The 25,040-nt window shown below is 39.0% G+C and overlaps 3 protein-coding genes across 4 annotated transcripts in view; 1 reads left to right on the forward strand and 2 right to left on the reverse strand.

Moving 5' to 3' along the window:
- The window catches only part of LOC309604812 (NXPE family member 4-like), a 371,441-nt gene that overhangs the window by 206,091 nt on the left and 140,310 nt on the right, over positions 1 to 25,040 (reverse strand).
- Positions 10,017 to 14,416, reverse strand: LOC309606065 (uncharacterized protein C11orf71 homolog; the record flags this gene model as incomplete). The annotated part of the gene is made up of 1 exon (XM_082342585.1): positions 10,017 to 14,416. One exon carries the CDS (start codon positions 14,414 to 14,416, stop codon positions 14,021 to 14,023), a length of 396 nt encoding a protein of 131 aa, XP_082198711.1. The 3' UTR covers positions 10,017 to 14,020.
- On the forward strand, positions 14,701 to 24,750 carry RBM7 (RNA binding motif protein 7). 2 transcript variants are annotated; one of them, XM_082342584.1, is made up of 6 exons: positions 14,701 to 14,846; positions 15,441 to 15,564; positions 15,745 to 15,907; positions 16,544 to 16,631; positions 19,393 to 19,483; positions 21,627 to 24,750. In XM_082342584.1, the coding sequence occupies exons 3-6, from the start codon at positions 15,847 to 15,849 to the stop codon at positions 21,987 to 21,989; spliced, it is 603 nt and encodes a 200-aa protein (XP_082198710.1). In that variant the 5' UTR covers positions 14,701 to 14,846; positions 15,441 to 15,564; positions 15,745 to 15,846; the 3' UTR covers positions 21,990 to 24,750. The 2 variants fall into 2 exon arrangements, with proteins under 2 accessions (XP_082198710.1, XP_082198709.1); XM_082342583.1 differs by lacking the exon at positions 15,441 to 15,564 and having other exon boundaries at positions 14,713 to 14,846.

A 25,040-nucleotide genomic window follows, 5' to 3' on the forward strand; every position in this document is an offset into this window, starting at 1 on the left:
GTCAGCTCTCCACACCTGAGCTTAGTCACAGACACAATTTAAGCAATTAAACAATATCTATCTTGAGACTCTACCAGTTCCCTTCATTACAGCCCTTCACGAACCCTCCCAGCATCCCTGAGAAAGTGGAAAGCAGGTGCAGCTTTCCTAACATGACAGCAAGCAGATGTTTGAGGACGGAATGAGCCAACCCACAGGGGGACCTACGGGAACAAAACAGAACTTGCACAGCTGCCCCGGGCAACTGCATCTGACCAAGGCTGCTGGGCTCACTGTCTACCTAAAAAGAGTGACTTTTCTGCCCCGTCTTGGGCCAAGGTACTTGGCATTTCAACTGTCAGAGATTAAAGACTCATTTCTTTGTATTTCCTAGGAATTCTCTTTTTGGAATATGCAACAAGCCCTGGGGGAGGGGCCCCAAGTGTTTCATTATCACCTGAGCTGATGAATCACAATGGAGGCTTTGAGCCCTTGGGGGAGGGGCACACAGAACTCCCAGCTACAAATGACCGAAATGGGAGTGGAACCCACTTCTCTCCCACCCTAAAGCCCAGGCAGGCTCTTGCCATCTTACCACACTTGGTCCCCAGAGCTGAGGAGGACACAAGTCAAGAACATTAATTGGGTCCAATTTCTGAAACCCCCTTTGTTAACTGCAACTTAACCTCCCGAGAAACAAGAGTTTTGCTTCAGGGGCTTCTCTGTCTTATTTTCCCTGTTTCATTGTCTCTTCGTCAGGTCTTCCTGTTTGTCACTGAGCTGTACAAATGACAGACTCTTTTCCAGTAGCCCCAGCAATGTGAAAGAGCTAAAGAGAAAAAAGAATGCAGACCTCTGAATGCAGTAAAAGACCAGCATGCTTCTGATCTGGGCACTGCACCTTTGTTGCTCCCTCTAAAAAACTTCACCTTTGATTCACATGCCATCTACCTACTGATGAATTTATACCAAACAAGGCACAGTCTGAATGCTTTAGACTGGTTTTGGAAGCAGAAATCTTTTTCTTTCCCTCCAACTTTCAATTTGACACACTCATGTTGGTTTCTGATCTTTCTTTAAATTCTCCCCCTGCTGTAGGCCTTGATTCTCCTAAAGACCAGTTTCTCCTCCTAGCCTATGATCACTCGACCTTTCTTTGAGGCAAATGTTATTTACTTCTTTAGAGGGGAAAGGAAGATCTAAAAGCCTATTTCTAACTCATACTTTCACCTTATTCTGTATCAAGATAGAAACATCCTTAGCAAAAGACCACACTAATCAGACAGGCTCCTGTCTTGACTTTAGGTGGGTGCCTTGAAGGAGAAATTCTGGGAAAGAAGAACCTGAAACAAGATCCATAGTAGATAGACCTGGATCCGGAGCCCAGCTTGGCTACTCACTAGCTGTGACAGCATGGGCTAATTACTTCATGATTCAGTTTCCTGCTCTGTAAAATGGAGATAAAACCCCTTTTCTCAGGGGCTTGGTGTCATAATTAAAAGATATAACACATGTTAAGCGTCCAGCACTCAATAATTATTAATTTCCCTCATTTTCCAACATCCTGTAGGTAAAGGATTTGGAGGGAGTAGTACCATTCAGACAAACAACACTGTGGTTTCTTGAATTATGGTCCAGGACTGCTTCCATTATAAAATATAAAGCGGCATTACAGGCAATTCCCCGGCGGTCCAGTGGTTAGGACTCCACGCTTTCACTGCTGAGGGCCTGCGTTTGATCCCTGTTGGGGAACTAAGATCCCACAAGCAGTGTGGCGTGGAAAAAAAAAAAAAGGTGGCATTACAGAAGAGATCACACTCTCTCGCACTTTCCCCTTCAGCACTTGGCTTCATGCAGTGAGATGTTGTAGTCTCAGTGGGATCTGATCACATGAAAACAACATAGTGATAAAAGGAGAATAGATTCAAAGCATAGATGAGGTAGACTTGGTATTGACCGAAGGTGGTAGAGAGAGAAGGTGTCAAAGATGACTCTCAGGTTTCTGATATGAGCAGTGGATTAGACTGTGGTGGTAACCTACCTCGAAGATGATCCTATTGATCCTTGTCTCCTGGTATTCACACCCTTGTGTAGCACCCTTCCACACAATCTTGGCTAGCATGGGTGACCAATAGAGTACTGAGAACCTGATGGTGTTTGCCTTATGAGGCTAAGTCATGATGGATATAACAGCTTTCTCCTTGCTCTCTTTTGGATCACCTTGCTCTGGAGGAAGCCAGCCTCTCCATGGAGCCCAGAGAAAGGCCTGTGTGGTGAGGAACTGATGTCTCCCACCAACAGACAGCATCAACTTGCCAGTCATATGAGTGAGCCATCTTGGAAGGGGATCTTCCATCCCCATTCAAGCCCTCAGATGACTGCTTCCCTGGCCAACATCTTGACTGCAAATTCATGAGAGACTTTGAGCCAGAATCACCCAGCTAAGCTAACCCCAAATCCTTGACCCATTGCAACTGTGAGATCATCAGTGTTTATTGCTGTTTTAAGCCATTAGATTTTGCGGTAATCTTTTTCACAGCAGTAGATAACTAATTCAACATTAGTGCCCAGTTGGGGTTTTTTGAAGGAAGGGTGGTAAGTTTGGTTTGGGCATGTTTTGTTTAAGATGCCATCTAAGTGGAGATATTGAGTGAACAATTATACGTAAATGTCTGAAACTCAGAAGAGAGCTGGGCTGGAGATTTAAATTTGGGAGTCCTTAGCATAGGGATGGTATTTGAAACCAAGAAAGAGTGTGAAGAAGACAAGAGAACAAGAAAGGCTTCTGGGAGGAAGTGATAGCTGAACTAAATGTTGCTATGGGACTAGGAGTTAGTCTGGAAAAGGAGCTGAGGATGTGAACTGAACTGGGCAGGGGGAGGAGGGAGGAATTCCAGGGACTTCAGGAATTTAGGGTGTAAATAAACTACTTGTGGAAACTGGTATCTGTTTGAATTGAGGCCATGTGTATTTCTAAGTATCTCCTGAGTGAATGATAAAGTTCTCAGTCCATACGGGCACCCCCTCCAAAGGCCATTCCTGGTATAGTATTAAAGGATAAATGAAATTGAAACATAAATATAAATAAAATATGTGCGGTTAATAAAAGACACACATGCAACAAAGGAGTCTGCTTTGCAGAGGGAAAAATTAGAATTATCAATAACAAAGGAATTGGTAATGTATTCTGTACCTCCTCAAGCCCTTTTTCACAAGCCGAGTGGTTTGAGAAATAGGTAGTCTACCCAGCCAACTCGTTCATTTCTATGTGTCCTGGTTGCTACACTGAGTCTATATTAAAATAAAGTTTTGACATTTATATATGGAATGATATATAAAAAGTGGCATAGAAAATATCTAGAAAGATTTTAGATATGGGTTAGATTATAAGACTCAAGTAAGAAGTACAGAAGTAATAATCAGAAAAAAATGTATAGATATTTACAGGTACTCTATACTATTAGATTAGCCCCAATGACAAGGGTCTATGTACACAATCCCTGTGTTCAGTAGAAAAGAGGGACATGTTTTCTTCTCTGGCCATAAACATGTGAGAAAGGATTAACTCAGCTACCTGACTTTTGAAATTTAATGGATGTATTTATGGAAGAATATTAGAGGTGACTGGTCTTGCTTCAAAAACGCTAAATTTCCTGAACCTGGACTATGTTTTCTAAAATTCAAGATGCATTTAGCAAAGCAAGGAAAAATAAATTCAGGCTGCTAGCTTGGCAGCTGGTCTGGATACAGTATTTTGCTCTGTTTACTCTGTCAGGAAGCCAGTTACATTTGATTAAATTCTGAAATTAGAATGCATGCATTCTGGAAGATACCAAGCAGTTTCATGCTTTTACCCGTATGGAAAATGTGATTAAGGAAATGAACTCAACGGCTGTAGAATCCGAAGAGATCAATGCAACAGCTGTATTCAACTAGGCTCAATGGGCTAGACCTTTACTTTATTAAAATGGATGGCGTTAGCATAGAAACTGTGTCCACATCACATAACTGCTGTATTGCTCTGAACTCAGGCCGAGAAAGGAGCCAGGTGGAACTGCCATCCAATATTATGGCAGCAGTGCAAAATGCAGAGCCACTCTCACACAACGAAGCTAAAATTAAGCCAAAAGGAGAGATAATTAAAGAATTTATATGCACAGTCTTCCCACATCAACATATTGGATTATTTTCAAAATTGCTGGTATGCCCTAATTTGGCAAGTTTTACAGAATTCCCCCACAACAATCTGAAAATTATTTGTGCTATGGCAAGATCTTTTGCTTTGCCCGAAAGGAAGTAGGCTATGAATAATAATTTATGTGTGAAATACTGTCAGAGGTCAGATATAACCAGATAATCCAGGCAAAAAAATACCTCGTTGTGTTCATTTACTCAGTTAATAAGAGGTAAATGGTAGGATTTTATTGGAATATACTTAAATTGGCACCTGTGATTGCCAAGTCTTCACTTTGGCCATATAGCCTTGTTAATAGTTTGAAAAATGGAGATAGAATTGAGTATTATCGTCAAATTGAACCTGTGAAGCCCAGAAGGGAGTGTGAAGGGACTGTGGTCTAAGAGACACTGACCCAGAGGACTGTCTAGATAAGACTTCCTAGAAACAGCAGTACATTGATATGGGCCTCACGTTCTAGGATCTAATCTTCAGGTTCATAATCAAGGAAATCTGTGTAAGGGCTCTCCAAATGTAATCAGATTCTCTGGGCTGTTTCGTGCTAACCAAACCCGCAAAAAGTAAACGCGTAAAGCAGAGTGCCAATAATCACAGGACCTTGTAACGCTCAGGTGAGCTGATGAATACATTCTCTTCCTAAAGACATGCTACATAGATGTTTGCTTGGTCAGCTTGGAGCCAGAGCAAGAAGAGCTAATGGATCTCACTTGTCAGTTTTATCTGGCTCCGTATTCTTCTCTACAGATCAGATATTCATGTTCTTACATTGGGGGACACTCTTCCTTTCACAGGAGAAAGCGAGGCAAGTTCTTACCTATTGAACTGCTTTTTTAGAAATACCATGTAGGCTATCCTTTCTGTTAATGCAATCTTTGTTTGATATGGTTTAAGACAAATGATTCAGCAGAGCTAATACAGTTGTTCATTACCCTAGACTATCCCTTGTACCTGGTTACCATCCATGATTATTTTGAAATGATCTACCAGGAGAACAATGCAGGAATTGATTGATTGATGTCTTGTAGTTAAAAACATGAACATAACCTAATTGAAGTTAACATGATTAAAGAATAAAGAGACTAATAATGTCTTTATTAAACTACTTTACAGATTATTTAAATTTAAACAGTTTTTTGATAAAAATTAACAATTATTTTGTAAATTCAGAAAAACATAATCAGCATATATTATACAAAATGCCATCACCCAAAAATCACATTTTGGCAAAATTATTCCTAGTCTTTTCTCTATATATTTTGTTTATATAGGTTAGAGCATATCATATATACAATTTTATATCCAGCTTTTGTCATATATAATATAACATAAATGTCATTACACAAATAAATTCCTATGTTATCTAAAACTTCATATTTGAACGGCTAAATGGAATGTCATCTTAAATCAGAGGTTGCAAGCTCAAACGGCAGAAGGGGCCAGGTAGGTAACTAAAATATGTGAAATGTAAGGGTATAAGACATAGGGGGTAACTGAAAACATATATCCCACCAAAGGCATTCAAATTTAGTTTTATTTTTAAATATATGATGGCAAAATCAAGTGGAGAAAATAAGCAAGCCACAGAAGAATAAGTACAGTATAATACCACTTATATTGTTTTAAAACAGGTAAAACAATTCTGTGTTACACTTAGAGATACACTAGGCATGCACATGTAATGAAAGTAGTTTTAAAAAGTAAAGCAGCAAATGCAAAATGCCAAATTCAGGACAGTGATTATGTCAGGTGGGAGGAAGTGATGTGAGCACAAGATTATCAAAGTGAGATAAACAGAAGAGATTTTTAAGAGCGGGGGAATATTTAAAGTTGGGTAGTAAGCACCCAGGTGTTGACTGAAAAAAATGCACATCCTAAAAGTTGAGAATTGTTTCATTTGGCAGACTTTCTGAGGACTTCAAGCCCCAGAGGCAGCCTCTCAGGTAGCTCTGATGGGTGCACCGCTAGGGGGCTGCAATGGCTAAAGTCTTGGCAGTAGGCAGCTGGGTTGTCCCCATCCTGAGTTCCCTCAGGGCTCACTGTTCAGTGCGGCTGCAGTGACCTGACGGCCGCAGCATCCTTTGTTTACTGATATGATAGGCAACATTTTTCATTCACATGGGTATTTGTTGCATTTTACTTACACTGTCTTGTACATATTATTGTATATTTTAAAGGGGAAAAAACGCCCAAACTGCTAGCTAAAGAAAACTTCCCTCTGGATTTCGCCACCAGCTAGCTGCTAGCTGGCTACCTTAGCACAAGTAGTATAGCACAGTCACCAAGAGTATGGGCTCTGAGGCCAGGCTACCTGGTCAAACTTGAATCTCCACTCTACCACTAAATAGTTTTGTGCCCTTGGGCGGTTACTAAAATTCTCTGCAAACTAAGGCTCAAAGATCAAACCCAGCCCTTTGCCAATTTTTACAGAACCTTCCAGCTAAGAATGGTTTGTACATTTTTAAGTGGTTAGAAGAACTGCCCTAGACCACTGTTATCGAACTGTAAATGGCTTTGGAAATTAGCTTTTGCTGCAGGCTTGATAATGTTTCTCAATGAATTAAACCTAAAGCTGTAAAGCAAAGCAGCACTTCTACACCATACCTATACTGTGGTAGAGTCATTTCAACAACTAACCTTGTTTGAATCACAAGCAACCTCAATCTGGTTTATATACTTTACTATGCTGTTCATAAGTTAAGAAGTAAGATCTCCATATCCAAACAAATTTGCAGTAGATATATTTTCTGAGTTCAAACTACTGTTCAACAGTCTTTTGGACCTAGATCTAAGTGCAAAGAAAATTCCCATATTTCAAAATCCATTTAACTGTGCAATTGAGGAGCTTCCACCTAAACTTCAATTGAAAGCAATTAATCTACAATGTAATGACATGCTAAAAGGCAAATATCAGAAGAAGAATTTAATAGAATTGTATAAATGCCTTCCAAGCAATGAATATGCTCAATTAAAACCATATGTTCCTGGACTGATATCAGTTTTTGGCAGTACCCATGAAAAGAAAATTTCAAAGATATTTTCAAAGATAAAATACATAAAATTCATTAAAAATCAGCATTTTCAGATGAGCATTTGCTATTGATTTTGATGATAGGGAATACCAACTTTGAATTTCAGTTAAGCAAAAAGAATTCCATCTTCTCCTTAATAGTACTAGTGTTACTGAACCAAACTTGGGTCCACTCGCCTGCGCGCAGTAAAGCCAATCTACTGACACTGGATTGTGGTGAAGGAAAGTGCAGCGTTTATCCTAAATACGCTAATACAAGGAGGACAGTGGCTTGTGCTCTAAAACCCCAAACTCCCCAAAGGGTTTCAGCAAAGCATTTTTAAAGGCCAGGTGAGAGAGGTGGGGGTCACAGGATATGTGGTCAGCTCATGCACAATGCTCTGATTGGTTTATGATGAGGTAACAGGGCTGTGTCACGGGGGTTAATGTTATCAATCCTTAGGTGCCAGTAGGTCTGGGTGGGGCTCATGATCATCAAGTAGTTAATTTCTTCCATTTGTTGGTGGTTTTAGCATCTGTAAAACAACTCAGGAAGTGTGCATCAGATACTATTATCTAGGTACTTCAGAGAGGATCTAAAGCAGAGGATATGGGGGAGGGGTCTGTCCATGGAAGGCCCCATAGGGTCCTGCCCGGTTACATTAACATTACAAAAAATTGTATCAATTATTATATTTTGAAATTCATCAATACAAATTTTGCAGAAATTTTTCTTGTTACATAAATACCTACATAATAGCCTCAATTTTGCCTCTTGGATTACAAAGTCTAAAATATTTACTACCTGGCTTTTTATAGAAAGTTTGCCAATCCCTGTCATAGAATGATTGTGAGGATTAAATAAAATAATCCTTGTGGAAATAATTAGTAGCGACCTGGCATGTAGTAAGCACTCTTTTTTCCTTTACCTGTCATCTATTTTGGACACCTAGTTTCCCTGTTTTTAAAATTATAGGTAGGGGGGCTTCCCTGGTGGTGCACTGGTTAAGAATCTGCCTGTCAATGCAGGGGGACATGGGTTTGAGCCCTGGTCCAGGAAGATCCCACATGCCATGGAGCAACTAAGCCCGTGCGCTACAACTACTGAGCCTGTACTCTAGAGCCCGCGAGCCACAACTACTGAAGCCCGTGCGCTTAGAGCCTGTGCTCCACAACAATAGAAGCCACTGCAATGAGAAGCCCGCATGGCAACGAAGAGTAGTCCCCCGCTGGTAGCAACTAGAGAAAGCCCACACGCAGCAACGAAGACCCAACGCAGCCAAAAATAAATAAATTTAAAAATTAATGAATTAATTTAAAAAATTATAGGTAGGGACAAATTTTAATACATTAAATATTTATGTGCATAAATATTTGTCCACATCTTGGATTAGATTATGTTCTTAGAAGCAGGTTGATTTCAAATCCTAAATACTCAGCTGTTGGAGGATGGTTAAATAAATGGTATAGTTATAGGTCAGAATAATATTCACATTTGGCCTCCAATTAAAATACAGAAAGCGAAAAGAGTGTAGTTCTCACTCTAACAAGAACCAGATAAGCTACAAAGGCATGGTTTTTTTTTTTTTTTTTTAATTGAAGAAAACTTATTTTGCCTTACCATAATTACCTTTATTCCTGCACTTGCCTTCCTGGAATGTTCCATTTTGCGATTTTGATTCCAAGGAGAAATAGCCTATCTGTGAAGTTCATTCATTCATTTAACAGGCATTTATGAAATATCTACTCTTTGGGCACTTAATAGGTACAAATAAATACAAAGATAAATTTAGACAAGTTGTCTGCCCTCAGACAATGTAGTAGGGGAGATAAGAAATAGATTATACCTCTATCCCTGGAGCTAGGTGTGAAGTCTCACCCCAAATACATGAACAGAGGTTGAGGGAGAAGGTTCCAAGGAAAGGAAAAACCAAGGTGCTCCTATAGATGAAGGATAACTAGTTGTTAGGTAGACAGAATATCAGAAGTCACCACACTTTTCCAGTTCTGTGAGTCAATACATTCCATTTTTTGCTTAACCTGGTTAAAAAGGGTGTGTCCTTTGCAACAGTAAAAACTTTAACCAATCTGGATGGATAAAAATTTAACTGGCAGAAAATGAGAAGGACAAGCAATTTAGTTAAAAGGTCTAGGATAGGCAGAGACACAGAGGCAGAAAAGAGCAGCAACCCCCCCCCCGGGGGAATTAAGAACAAGAAAGAAGGCTGGCAATATAGCTTGGTCAGATTATGGAAAGTCTTAAAAGTCTGTTTATAGAGTGTACAGTTTTTAAAGCTGCACTGCTTCAGTTACTTTCAGGTCTCTGGGAAGATGAAGACAATTATTTTTCTCCTCTGATTCAGAAGAAGTGTATTTTGAAGGAGGGCTGCCTTCAGATATTCCAGTGAAATAAAAGCCAACTAAACAATTATTTTTTTAACATTACACTATTGGCATACTTAATAACTGTACCTACCTGTATTCATCAGGGGAAGTTCCTAACGCCTTTCCTTAGTAACAAAGCCAGTCTTGATCCGCAGAGGCTGGGAATCTAGCCACTAGGCGCATGCTTGCCTCCATCCTCCCACCCACTCACCAAAGACGTAGACAGGTACCAGAAACCATGTGGAATAAAGATGGGGTTGAACTTTGTCAAATCATGAGTGAGGAAACCGACCCACTTGCATAACTCATAACATTCTGGAAACTTATTAAATTCTGCCACACCATATAAAGATCCATTTCTAATACCTGACGTGGGGAGCCGATGGAGCTTCTTAGGAAGGCAGCATTTCTAATTGTTTCTGTAGAACTGAGGCTCCTCAGGAAGATAGGTAGTATGTAAAAATTTTTAATTTATGGACAAATACATTTGTGAAACACTGGGTAAAATGAAGTTACACAGGTTTCCTTTTCTAAAGGAATTATCAGACCCTTTAACATGTTATTACACATTATGACACCCTAAGAAGGTGATAAAACATGCATTTGTCAATTTTATTGACCTCTTGTCTTTTTTCCAAAGAGTATCTTGTATTTCTAGTAGAAGTTCTATGGAATATACTATGGGAAACACTGGAAGAATTTATGGTACTGTAAAGTTATAGTTTAACTATGCGATCAGAGAGATATGCTTTGGGCTTATTGATCTGGAGCTATATATATTTAGGATGCAGAGAGACAGAAGCAAACAAAACGGGATAGACGTCCAGGTAAATACAGTCCAGGTGATGAAAGTATATATGGAAACATAACATAAATACATTGTGAAGATAAAATGAGCAGGACTTTGCAATTGAATGGACATAGGCGATAAAGATAGGAAATAGGTGGTATGAAGTCGTAGATACTTAAACTTACACATTTGGTTGGCTAGGAAAATGAGAGTACTTTTCATGGAAATTGGGAAGACAGAAGCTGCACCTAAGTGGGATCTAGATAGGTTCATCTAAGGAATAAAAGACACAATTTTGTTCGAAATACAGTTGAGCCTCACCATTAAGTCTACCTACTCTTCCCTCCCATAGGACTTTCCTCCTTTTCTTTCTTTTCTTCCTGCTGAGTTACCCCTCTTAGAATTAGGCTTAGCACCAAATCTGGGTATTAAGGGAAAATCACCTTGGCCTCCTTTTTTTCTATACCCCAAATGGGCATTCTTTTTAAGAGTTTTAGAACTGATGAATAGAGGAAGTAAATATACTAACAGGACTTCCCTTCGACACATACTAGTCAGTTGCTTAGTATGATATAAAAAACAATGGCCAATAAGAACAAAAAGGAAGTTACCATGGCTTTTAAAAAACTTATGGAAGTATTAATTTGGGGGACTATTTTTTGTCTTAGAAAATTCATCTATTTTAGAATGACAACATGCTATACTTAAGCAGTGATATTAAATTAAAAGTAATTTTGTACATTAACATATGGATTTTTAATAACATGGACTACTCTTGGGAAAACTTCATTGTTTCATTTAAAGAGGTTTATGTTGGTCCTTGCTTCCACAATACAGCCTTTGTGACTCTAGGCAGATGCTGTAACTTGGACACCAGTGCAGATGTTAAGAAGAAGGAGAATTTAGACATCCTTTGGCTCAGATTTAAAATTATGGAGCACCGGGACTTCCCTGGCGGCCCAGTAGTTAAGATTCTGTACTCTCACCGTAGGGGGCGAGGGCTCGATCCCAGTCCGAGGCACTAAGATCCCACATGCCGCGTGGTGCAGCCAAAAAAAATAAAATGATGGAGCATTAATGTGAACAAGGTTCTCCTCTTATCAATTTTTTTTCATATCATTTTCTTTCTGGCACATATACACTATTTATTATGCAATCAAAGCCCTACTCCTGATGACCCTATGTGAGTACAAACAGAAATCAAGTCACTCCCACTGGGTCCTCTTCCTCTTGTGTGCTTTTGTGCACGTTTATGCCAAACTTTTCCTCCTTTGTTTACAGATCTCAGCCTTCTTTCCCTGAAGCTAAGGAATATGCCTCAAAGGTATATTTAATGTTGTACCATCTCCTAGGGTGATATGATCCAACGTGGCTGCCTAGGGTAGCCCCTATTTATGCCTATTGCCTAAGCATAACTAATTGATAGCCCCCCTTCCCCTCTCAAGTGCCCTGGTTTGCACAGTAAATATGGTCATACTACGTATTGGATGTATACATCCTATACAAAAATGTATACCTCATTTTTCACTTCTCACCCCCCCAATTCTCCATTTTCAATTTTAATCAAGTTTATGATTTAAAGAATAGAATTAAAGGTTAAATGGAAAAGAACTGAAGAAGTCATCTATGACTTTTCATCTTATAAAATAAGAAGTCTTATTTCATACTTGACAGAATTTAGCCTCTATGTGAACTTTGGAGAGTTAATTTATTACCCTGTGACGTGGTATTTTCCACCATCAGGCATCTCTAAGTTTTATGAAAATCCTTCTTACCTTCAGCCTTAATTTTATTATTCTTTCCCAATCTAAAACTCTTAGCATGTAGGTTTGGGATTCTTTCTCAACCACACCCAGCCTAAGGAATCCATATATTATGAATTAACTTCTTTTCAGATATCTATTGATAGAATAGCATTAGTTAGCTACTATCTTTGCGAGAATTGAGAAAATAGTCACTCAAGTCATTTTTGGTGATTCAAATGAGGAACCTGGGTTGAATGGCTACAAGGCTCTATCTAGCTGTATGACCTTGAAAAGTTTACTTCATCTCTTTGTGCCTTGGTTTCTTGGCAAAAAAATGAAAGTATAATACTTTTGTTATGGGCTGTTGTGAGAATTAAATGACATACATAAAGCTCCATAAGAGCAAAGACCTTATCTATTTTATTCACCAGTTTATTCTAAGTGCCTAACATAGTTACTAGCAGGCACAGAATAAGTGCTCAATAAATATCTGAATAAACAATGAATAATCGCCTCTAGCACATTGCCTTGCACATATTACACATAGCTACTATCCTTTCAAACGATTTTCTATGACCTGGTTTCCAGACCTCTCACTGTACTGGTCACTCTTACAGAAGCTCTCTGGTTTGTCAATATTCTTCTTAAAATGTAGTTCTCACAATTCAATTGTTTGGTGTGTGGTAATTTTGCTTTATCTGAACGTAATTACAGACCAGAGGCCGCTGGGAAAAAGCTACACTGCCTGCTTACATAAGAGTTGCCACTTTCAAAACCCACTAATTTTCTCCCAATACCACCCTTTAAACCTTGAGGTATGTATGGTTAAGACAAAATTATTAGCAGATAAGGAGCGATCAGCCAGATCAGGGAAGAACCAGGATAGTGCAGTATTATGGAAAGCCATGGCGACCAAGGTGTATTTTCATCACTGCACCTAATGAACAGTCCAGTGTGGTGATTTATTATCCTCTCCATCTTGAGTACACTCCTTGATCTCCTTGATAGCAGGGCTATGTAAAGTTCATCCACAGTGCTTAGCACTGGGAAGATCTTCAAATACTGTTTAATAGTGGAATGGGAAAAGACAAACGAGAAAGCTTAAGGAAGATGCTAGAGTGAACAGATGAGCAGCTGCCTAAGAGGAGACTGTAAGATGAAGGTTTCCAATTTTTGTGTAGTTTGGGACAAGATTCAGATTAAGGAAGCTGGGACTGAATGCGAGCAATGAAGTGACAAATATAAGTGTAAAAGTTCATTTGGAACTTTTGGCAAACGAAGAAATGTAAATTGGTTTAATAATTTGAAAGAGTAGCAAGGTTTAGGTTTTGCTTTTGCTGTTTTAGTATAGTTGAGACTGAAGTTTGTAGATATTCCTTAAGAAAAAGTGCAGGAGGGGAATGGAAGAAATCTTAAGGACAAGATGATAGAACTGTTGGGCCACAGGGGGGAGGATACGCCACAGTAATAAACCAACAGAAGTAAAGGTAAAGGGAATAGTCTGAGGTAGAAAGGTAGGCATGTAAGGAAACTCGGAATTGTAAGTCTCAAAGTAGGAGAATCTGCCAGGGAGGAGGTGTAAGACTTGGTGGAAAGCAAGACAAATTTGGATCCATTGTTGGGAGGATAAAAGCATTATTGACCTCTGGGAAGGATGATCCCATCCTTTGTGACTACCTCAAAAATATCTCTGCAGCTCCTCCCTTCCGATCTAATCATCATGGCTGTTTAAAACCATCTGAATCAAGTAACTGTAAACATTTTACTTTGCGCTAGGCTAGAGTTAACAGGACTCCCACGCATTTTTACATTAAACTGAAAAGACGTCCCTCGAAAAGTAAGACTTCGGTTGCACCAAGAAAGTATTTTAGAGAAGCCTTGTTCACAAGCTAACTGAGGGGCGGAGCGAGGTATTCATTTTAAGCTGAAAGACGGGCTGCGCTAACACCTCCAAATGCCACCAGACGCTGTTGCAGGACACTTCTTAGGAGGTCGAGTTTAACCGCAGGGCCCGGGTAAGGTGAGAATCTGGCTCGGCGGCTTTGGCTCCGCGCCTCCTGTTCCCTTCCCTCTATAAAGCGGGTCGGGCTCCGGCCGCCACCAGGCGCCCGACGGCTCTCGGTCCGGAAGTTCAGCCGCACAGTGGACCGAAGAATAGGTTCTGGAAGAATCTCCTCGGGACTGGTAACGAGGACGCTGTCTCCAGAGACCATCGCCAACGCTAAGGCCGATGAGCTGAGGTCGCCGTGGGAAGAGCGGTAGGCCACCAGGCCTCTTCGATCGCCGGCAGACAGGGACACATAGTTCAGGGCCATCTTCAAACACTGCCCGCAGTATCTGTGTTACGTCCCACGGTCAAGGCAGGCTCTTCGCGGCTCCACTGATCAGTCCAGCCGGTCTCGAACACTGAGACCGACTTCATCGGAAGCCATCACCTGAGCGGCTGCGGATCAACAAGCCACCTTAACCCAGCGCTCTCCTCACGCGCATGCGCAGTCCGTCAGCGCACGACGACGCCGCTGAGAAACGACGTGATTGACGTTTACGTCTGTGACGCCTGGGAGCGCGAGGACGTGGGGTTTCTGAGAGTGCGCAGTGGATGCGTCGGCGGCGACCCTTCGGTCTTTTTCGGGAGGGGGCGATGCTGAGATGGGGGCAGCGGCAGCCGAAGCGGATCGTACTCTCTTTGTGGGCAACCTTGAAACGAAAGTGACAGAGGAGCTCCTTTTCGAGCTTTTCCACCAGGTAAGCGGCTGGGATCAGCCTTTCCCTTTCGTTTTCCGGCCCGGCTAGGGCCCGGCCCAATGGCCATCCCCGCTTTCCTGGCTCGAGCGGGACGGTTCGTCCCGGCACCCGACAGGTGGGCGGGCTGGAGGTGGGAGTCGCGCTTAGAAAGGGAGGCGCTCGCTACTTGTCGCTTTATTAGAAGGATCCTGGTTAGTTCAGGACGAAGTAACGACTAAAGGTGGTGGAGGGTCCTCTATCGGGCACTCACGTGGTAAAGAGTCAGTGCTCTTAAGCGACCTCGTACGCGTGGGTCCTTAGTTGAGCTGTGCTTTTCCTCTTCCTGCTTTTCTCATCTTCCGCTTGTAAATTTTATTTCAATTTCTTTCTTAGTATCCGTTTTCCACTTAAGCTTCTTACGAAGTTGCAACAAAGACAGACTCAAATACTCTGTAGGAGAGCGGCACTGTAGTGTTTATGTATTAAAATCTGTATCAAGACGCGTTAAACCTGTTCCCTCCAGTTCTGTCTTTCAACAACTGGTAATGTTTGATTAGTCGATACAAAAGTGAATTTTTAGTCCAAGAAAACTACTTTCTCTTACTCTTGATAAAGGTTAATTTCCACGCAGTGGGATAATGATGGATGTTGGTCGCCTTGTTAAAGTCATAAAGTGCTGTGAAATGTAAATTCAGTCGGTGATTGGGTTTCCGGTTCCTTATGGGCTCCCTCCCTCCAAGTAAGTTAATCTAATTTTCAGTCATATCTATAGGATCTTTAACCCAGATGGAAATCCGAGTGTATCCATTTTTAAAATTAGAGTCCCTGGTTACATTTTTGAATTTTTTAAACTTTGTAAAAGTTGAGTATTTTCCTGAAACTGCCTTACTGAAATTCTGAAAACTTTTTTTGTCTGTAGGCTGGGCCAGTAATAAAAGTGAAAATTCCAAAAGATAAGGATGGTAAACCAAAGCAGTTTGCGTTTGTGAATTTCAAACATGAAGTATCTGTTCCTTATGCCATGAATCTGCTTAACGGAATCAAACTTTTTGGAAGGCCCATCAAAATTCAGTTTAGATCAGGTAACTATTCACTGATGATGTTTAGGAGAGAGGTTGCCGCTTTGTTTGTTGTTTTTAATTTTGTTATTTAAAGAACCTATTTTTGGATGAAAATGCTTTAAGCTTTATGAATAGTAAACTTTATATATCCCTGAAAATGGGTAACATTGACAGTATGGATTTTGAAAGCTGTAATTTTAAAATGAGGGTTAAAATTTCAGTTTGGGTTTGTGAAAAGGACATAAACTTTATTATTAAAATGACTGAGTTTGGGTTCACGCTCTAAAAGCACAAGGATTATTTCCTGAAAATACTTTTCCTGCTTTGTAATTTACTTTTACAAATTTTGATGCGTGATCATGTGAGGAAACTTTCCTTGTAGTGAGTCTTACAATTTAGTGTGGGGATCAAAATATTATGGCCAGATTGGGTATTTATACATTGGAAAGTACCTTATTTGGAACCCTTTGTTTTGGGTATATTTGGTATTAAACACTTAACAATTTTCACTCTGATGAACTATAAAGCGATCTACTGAAATTTGAGGTTTTCACTTTTAGCCTATGTCTACCTTTTTTGGAGTGATTGGGCTGAGGGATACAAAATTTCAAATTAAGTTTTTTATCAATAAGAATTTCTCAAATTGTTTCATTTTAGGAAGTAGCCATGCCTCACAGGAGGTCAGTTTGTCATATCCCCAGCATCATGTTGGAAGTTCAAGCCCTACTTCCACATCTCCTAGCAGGTAATATTTCTCACCTATTTTTAAAATCATTTATCAGGAATTTTTTTAGGCAGTGACCTCAAAATGCATAATGAATGATTGGTTTCTTTATGCTCCTACCTCTTAATTCTTCTGCTATATTTGCTATGTTGGATTATAGTTATATATGTATCTATTTTAAGGGGACTATAAGCCCATTATATATAGTTCCCTTAAAATAGATACGTACATAACTGTATTTATGTTCATTTGTAAAGACATACCCACACCCACATACATGTATATAACCGAGACAAAATTTCTCAAAACATTACTTAACCTTACTACTTGTAGTACCCTCTATTTTCTATTTTATTTTATTTTTTAAAAAGTCACATTAGTTTTATGACCACTAAATGGTTGTTGCTTGCAGTTTAAAAATACCTGTTAGTAAACAGACCACTGGACTAAGAGTTTATAGAATTGGATTCTAGATCTGTCTCTACCAATTGTGTAATCTTGAGCTAGTCTGTGTCCCTGTCTTTCCATTTGTAAGGAAAAGAAGTTGATTTGAATGATCTCTAAAATCCCTCTTAGCTACTGAGGATTAGAAGAGGTACCATATTTATATTTACTAATAATTTTCTTTGGGGAGGCTGATATTTTACCAGGGCCAGTTTCTTCCCGGTATGTCCATAGAGCTATTTATCAATTTATGGCTACATTCAAGAAAGAGTTAACAAATACCTGTCACCTGTCAGGTTCTTCACCAAGTCCTTTGCACCTATGATCTCATTTATTCCTCACAGTAGTTTTATGAGGCAAGGATTATTATTATCTCTACCTTATGTATGAAGAAAATGAAGGTTGGAGGTTAACTTGCTCAAGCGTGAACTGCTCATAAGCAGTGGGCTTGTTTTCAAACCCAGGCAGTGTGATTGAGCACACGCACCATGATATGAGTAGAAAGTGTCTAGCAAGTTTTAACAAGGAGAGATAAGTGAATGAGGACTTGAAAGAGGGCAGTGTACCTAGATCATAATGAATAAAAAATGGAGAGTAGTAGATGATACTGTTGAAGTAGATAGAGGCAGATGATACAGGGTCTTTCTTATAGGCCCTAATTAGGATTTTGGAATTTCACCCTAAGAACAGTAGGAAGACATTGAAACGTTTTCAGTAGGGTAGTAAGAGGAACGGGGGTTTGTATTTTAATGAGTTAGTTGGTTGTACTGGTAGAGAATGATTAAAGGGGACAAGGGTCACTAAGAAGCTGTTGGTAGCAAGGTATTGGTGTTAGTAGCAAGGAAGCTATGGGAGTGAGGTTGCTGCTTTGGATTAAGGTGGTGCCAAGAGCTGGAGAGAAGTGGGTGGATATGAAAAGAGTTTGGAAGGTGAAATTGTAAGAGAGCAATAATATGAAAAGGGTACCCTCTTAGAGTCTTTTCTTGTCAGCTGAAGTTAATTGTGTTTAAATGCTTTTCAGTATGGTTGGAATTCGAAGCATCTCTAACCACTTTTATGGACTCTTGAAAGGTTATCTTAGGTGGAGGGGAAAAAAAGAGTTTTTAACCCTTCTTAGAAATTCTTGGGGAAAAAAATATACAAGTAAATACTGTAGTTTTAATCAAACACTAGAGTGTACCTGATTTTTATACTCTCTGTGAGTAAAATTATACTTTTTACCCCCTTAGCATACAGGTACGTAATCCGATTTCAGAAAACCCAAAATATGGCACTTCCCTGGCGGTCCAGTGGTTAAGACTCCGCACTTCTACTGCAGGGGGCACGGGTTTATTTTTATATATATATTTTTATATATATATATATATAAAGAAATAAAAGGTCTTTTTTAAAAAAAGTAGCTTTCTTTACAGCGTACAAATAAAATCAGTTCTGCTTAAAAAAAAGAAGAAAAAAAGAAAACCCAAAATAAAAAGATCTAAACTGTAAGATAAATCAGTTGGTGATTTGATTCCAAAGGCATATTTTAAAATAAAATTAAAACCTTTCTGAGTTTTTCTGTAGAGCAAGTTATCTCTATAGGAAGTGAGGAATAAGGTTTAAGTCCTTAAGATTAATATTCTGTTTATGTTACAGAACTCCTTACTCCCCAAAACCTATTATTATTTTTTCTTATCTCAGTAAAGGTCTACCTAATTGCTCAAGCCAAAAATCTAGATTTTTATCCTTTATTTCTTCTGTTTCCCTCACCTGTTATGTCTAATTGATCAAATCCTTTTCATTTTAGTTCTCAGTCTAGGCCTTTGCATTACTGGCACAGGTATTGACGATTTTTTTTCTATAAATTGACAAAAGTTTTTTTTTCTATAAAGAACTCGTTTCTTCTGCCATTGTAGCACCGCACAGATAATACCAAAACAAAAGATCCTGGCTAAGTTCTTGTAAAACTTTGTTTACACAAACTGAGTTTGGCGCACAGGCTGTAGTTTGCTTACCCCTGCACTAGTCCTTCCCTCAGCTGGAGTGCGTTGCCTCCAGGTAATCTTGTTCAGCTCAAACTTCAAATGTCTCCTTTTTCGAAAGGCCATTCCTGACCAGTCAAGCTGAAGTAGAACCCCCTATCTCTGTCACCTCAAGTTGCTCTTTAGTCATTTATTACTATACCTTTGTAACCATGTGAAATTGTCTTGTCTGAATCCTTACCCCAGCTCCATGAGAGCAGACACCTTGTTGGTCTTGTTCATTCCTATCTTTGAAGACTGTGTCTTGCCCAGGATGGGTATGTAGTAAACATTTACTGAATGAATGATTCTATGTTGGTTTTCTTAACTTTTCACAGGTACGAAAGGACAGTGGATAACATGACTCCATCAGCACCGATAATTCAAAGATCTTTCTCTTCTTCAGAAAATCTTCAGAGACAAGCAGTGGTAAACTGATTTTTCAACCCGAGTTGCTAAAAAACTCGTACTTAGTTCAAACCTTCATTCTTAATTCTTAAGTTCATTTCTTAAATTTTAGTTAGACTAGCATGATCTTTGTAGATCACTCATTTTAGTTTTCACTGGGCTGAAATATATATTTAAAAGATTGAAGATAAAAAGAACTGCTTGTCACATTTGTATTTTTCTTTAACCATTGTTGGTGTGATGTGTGTGTGTGTTGCAAATATCGGATACTCATTCTCTGATGTTCTTGCAACCTGTGCCGAGTAACTTCTTGTCATGTACTGTCTTTAATACTTAATACGTTAATATACTACAGTCTTCTAGACCACCTCCCTTGTGAACATGCCATTTTTTTCTGTAATAATATCACCAGTGATAAAATCTTAGGTATCTTTTGCTGTTGCATCTTTGTCTTTGATCAGTCTCCAGATCCTTCATTTTTTTCTTTTTCTTACATTTGTTTCTTCCTTTTTATTTTCTTTGCCCAAATCACAATCTTGAATTGTGGTCCCTAGGCTTTTGTATTGCACAGGTCTGCAGAGTAAAAATATAAGTGAAATAAAATAAAATTGAGAGACCAATATAAAGAGATATCAACTCTTATAAACATGTTATATATTTTCCTTATTTTGCTGTAGACCATTAAAAAAATAACCATCATTGGCTAATGTCTGTCCACAGGCAGAATTTGGGAACCACTTGTCTAGTCACTTAGTACTTATGTCTATTTTCTTCTCACTAGTCCATCTCACACACCATTTCAAAATTACTATTATAACTCTGTTTTGCTTATCTTCCTGGTGATTTTTTTAATATAAATTTATTATTTTATTTATTTATTTTTGGCCGCATTGGGTCTTCGTTGCTGCGTGCGGGCTTTCTCTAGTTGCGGCTAGTGGGCTTCTCATTGCGGTGGCTTCTCTTGTTGCGGAGCACGGGCTCTAGAGTGAAGGCTCAGTAGTTATGGCAGCGCATGGGCTCAGTTGCTCTGTGGCATGTGGGATCTTCCCGGACCAGGGCTCGAACCCGTGTCCCCTGCATTGGCAGGCGGATTCTTAACCACTGTGCCACCAGGGAAGCCCTAGCCTTGTGTTTTTTTTTTTAATTATTAGCACCTTTAATTATTATTTATTTATTTATTTATTTATTTATTTTGGCTGTGTTGGGTCTTCGTTTCTGTGCGAGGGCTTCCTCTAGTTGCGGCAAGCGGGGGCCACTCTTCATCGTGGTGCGCAGGCCTCTCACTATCGTGGCCTCTCTTGTTGCGGAGCACAGGCTCCAGACGCGCAGGCTCAGTAGCTGTGGCTCACGGGCCCAGTTGCTCCGCGGCATGTGGGATCTTCCCAGACCAGGGCTCGAACCCGTGTCCCCTGCGTTAGCAGGCAGACTCTCAACCACTGTACCACCAGGGAAGCCCCTAGCCTTGTGTTTTTGCTCCCACTATCTGATTCCAATAAACCTTTCTAGCCTACCGTCCATTAGTCATGGATCATGAGATCTATAACCTGTCTTAGCCAGAATTACTTGCTATTCTATGAACCTATTCTGTGTTTCCCTGTTATTTTTGTTTGTGCAATTTTCTTTCCTTGACATACCTCCACCTTAAAATATTTTCTTTAAAAAACTCCATCCAGGGAATTCCCTGGTGATCCAGTAGTTAGGACTCCACGCTTTCATTGCCGAGGGTGTGAGTTCGATCCCTGGTTGGGGAACGAAGATCCTGCAAGCCGTGCGGCATGGCCAAAAAAAAAAATTCCATCTATACTTCTAATACTCAGATCATATGTCGCCTTCATTAAATCCTTCCTAAAGATACTGAGCTTTTGCTTTTAATGTGTTCATCATACAGTGATTTACATTATGGTCATTTTGTATTACTTCTTCCCTTCTAAATTGTATTCTGGAGGACGAAGAGTAGTAATTATGTACAGATATCTTGTAGGTATACATTGGAATTAACGAAGCTATTGTACTACTTTAGTTGTGTTTACCTTAAGATTCAGCTGGCAAGAATGATTTTGCTTTTCCATTATTGTGTTCGTTTAACCATGGCTTGATATCTGTTGCCTTTGCTATCTAGAAATATTTGTGGTTAACACATTTCCTTCTTTTTCTCTTCACTCAGATGAACAATGTTTTGAGACAGATGTCATATGGAGGGCAATTCGGTTCTCCACATCTGGATCAGTCAGGATTTTCACCATCAGTTCAGTCACATAATCACACTTTTAACCAGTCTTCAACCTCCCAGTGGCGCCAAGATACACCATTATCACAGCGAAAAGTCAGACATAATTGTCATCCCTATGTAGTGGATAGACATTATAGCCGTGACCAGCGTTACACTGATCATGGGTCCGACCATCATTACAGAGGAAGCAGAGATGATTTCTTCTATGAAGAGAGAAATCACGATGGCTGGAGCCATGACTATGATAACAGAAGAGACAGTGGTAGAGATGGAAAATGGCGCTCGTCTCGACACTAACAAGTGTTAAAGGGATGTTTTCATAGGGTCATTCTAGGCCCTTTTTGTTAAGTTGTTTCTGGGAATGTTTTCTTAAACTCTATAGAGCAGCTTTACAAGTTGCCACATTTCTTTATGAAATTTTTAAAACCTAATTGCAGTCCAATACAGAAATGAGAATTGTGGTTCTAGTTTTATTGCATTAATAACCTTTCACCTCAGGGTTTTAAGAAGAGGAAAGGGTTTTATGCTAAAGAAAGTGCCACAATTCCTAATCATTTTAGACAGTTGAGGAAGGGATGTATTATATGGATTAGTTGTATTATGAAGCAAATATTTTAATTATCTGTTATCTTTTTGTATTGCAAGAAATTTCTTGTTAGGGAATCAGATTTTGGTGTATATAATGGAAAACATTCAAGTTGATTGTCTGAAATGACTCAGTATTTTGTTACTAAATGAGAAAATGTAAATTCAGTGATTCATTTTACTAACATTTGAGAAAACCTTTTGGTCAAGTTTGGGGATAAATCATATTATTTAACTTAGAGAACTTAAGTGTAAGTTCTGTGACATGATCTTGAGTTTTACTGTAAGTGAGCGTACAAGTATACATCTACACATGCTGGTTCATTATAAAATTTTAGAATTTGCTCATTAAATCATGTTTGATGTATGACTGAAGTCACTCAGGAAGTTAAATATCTCTAAATGTATTTTTTTTACAGTAAAAATACAGTGTTAATGTAAATCTTTTTCTGGAAGAACAAAAGTGTAAATGCATAGTCAGATAAAATAGTAAAATGTTTTACTGAAAGTATTCTTTTTTGGGAAAAAAAGGTTCACGAAACCTTTAAGTGCTGCCTCTATCACTCAAATTTCTAAAATTTTAACATGTTCAAAGTGCAAGGGCACATTTTATTATGGAGATTGTACAGGGTTTTTTTGTTTTTGTTTGAACATTTGAAAGAATTTAGTCTAAAACACTTTGATTTAAAATTTTTAAAATCTTGTTTAACAAAACTTTTATGTATCAATATGCCGTTTCCCTTTCATTGTAGAACTTGTTTGTAAAAATTCATTCCTTGAAAAATTTGGATCCTTTTTAATATTAACCACAACATTTGTACTATGTTGCTTTTTAATATATTGAAAACAAAAAGGAGGGGTGTGTCTTTTTTTTTGACATCACTAACATTGTACACAAAAAGCTAGCAGCATACTTTTATTCAGTGATTGCATGGTGTTAATTAGAGTATCCTGAAATATACCTTTTGAACATATCAAACATATTTTAGAATCAGATTTTCAGTAACACATGGTTTATGTTTCTGAGCACTGTAAACTAATTTAGTTACTCTCCCTAGTCTCTAGGAGTTTGTACATTTGGTTTTCTCTGTTTCTAAATGCATGTAGCTTTTCTGAGTCCACCTAAATGGAGCTAGCTATCCAATTACTCAGCACAGAACCTTAAAATCAAGTTTCTCTTTGCTTAAGCAGTTTCATAGTAGAAGGATTTGTTTCCAATGAGCCTGTTACTTTCAGGTGTCTTACCTTTATGAAAATTTACTCAGTAGCATTTGTAGATATTAACAAGATTAATACTGCTTTATTGCAACTTATCTGTGGCTCAGATCTGTTCGTATTGATTCACAGGTGACCCTGGTCCAGAATAATTTTTTTCTTTTTTAATGGTTTTTGGGACACCCCTTGTGAGGTTCCAGTGAGTCTTTTTCGCTTCATTCTCATCCAGTTGAAAGTAACCAAACTAAATATATGTACTGTGTAAAGAGATAGAACAAGACAGCCACAAAGAATTGAGTATAGCTGGTGAGACAATTCACCGAGGTATTGAGAGCTGCAGGAGTGGAAAGGAAGAGTGTTTTTATGGAAAGCAGCTTCTCCCAGAGTGTGTTCCATGAAACAGTACTCTCACAAGGTGTTCTGCAAAAATAACAGGGTTCTGTAGTCAAATGTGTGGTAAACATGTACTATCTAACACTGTGACTTTCTCTTAATGAGAAAGTGCCATAAAGCTGACAAGTGCTGCAGTAATGTTTATACCTAACAGTACTTTTTGAACTTACTTGACCCTTGTTTTACCCTTTTATACATAATACATTAAGATCTCCCCAAAGAATCTCTGACTCCACCCTTCTCCATCCAATCAGTCATCAGAAAATTTTATACCACTTTCTGATTACGTTGTGTAGGCCCATCTTATCTGTATCCACTGCCACCATCCTAGAATGGGCAATCATCATCGCAACAGGGTTATTCCAACAGCACCCTAATGTTTACGTACCAATTTATGTATTCCTATAGTATTCCCTGTATTTCTCTTACAGCCTTTTTATTGCATTAAAATTTTATTTTTACTTGTATCTCTCTAGATGTCTCCATGAAGTCCAGGACCTCATCTTTTTCACCACTGAATTCCTAGTATTCAGTGCCTGGCATATATATAATACATGTTAAATTTTTGATGAATAAATGAAGGAACATTTGTCAAATAATTGAATGAAGAAAGGAGGCTTCAACACTGAAAACTTCTTTGGTATGGATTTCCGAGCCCTGAACCATCATTGCATCCTATTGTAAAAATTGTATCACAACATACTGTGCCTTTAATACACTCTAGAATTCTATTTGTTTTTCAAATTTTTAAGAAGTTATTGGATCTGTATGCATGAGGTTTTCTTAAAATAATTGTTTACCTTAGTTGAGTTTTGGAATTGTGGTTCTGTTAGTTTTGTAGAATGAATTTATATCTTTTTTTGTTTGTTTGTTTTTGTTACAATGGCGTTTAGTTTATTCTCCTCATCAGTATCACTGATATTCTCATGGTTCACATTTCCCAGTGCGGCTCCTCTTACAGTAGTAGTTAATGTGCAATCTCACTTATGGGCCCGGGGAGGAGGGGCTCGGCCCAGGGCAGGGAGGGTGTTGGCACTCCAGGCAGACAGGGCGGGTGGTCTGTGCTGCGTGAAAGATGTGGGTGAATGGGCGGCCGGGGGAGGTGGAGGGGGGCCCCCAGAGTCTTTTTTGCATTGGTCGGTGATTCTCCATTCA

The sequence above is a fragment of the Balaenoptera borealis genome, assembly GCF_965194805.1.
Source record: "Balaenoptera borealis genome assembly, chromosome: 11".
Taxonomy (NCBI): domain Eukaryota; kingdom Metazoa; phylum Chordata; class Mammalia; order Artiodactyla; family Balaenopteridae; genus Balaenoptera; species Balaenoptera borealis.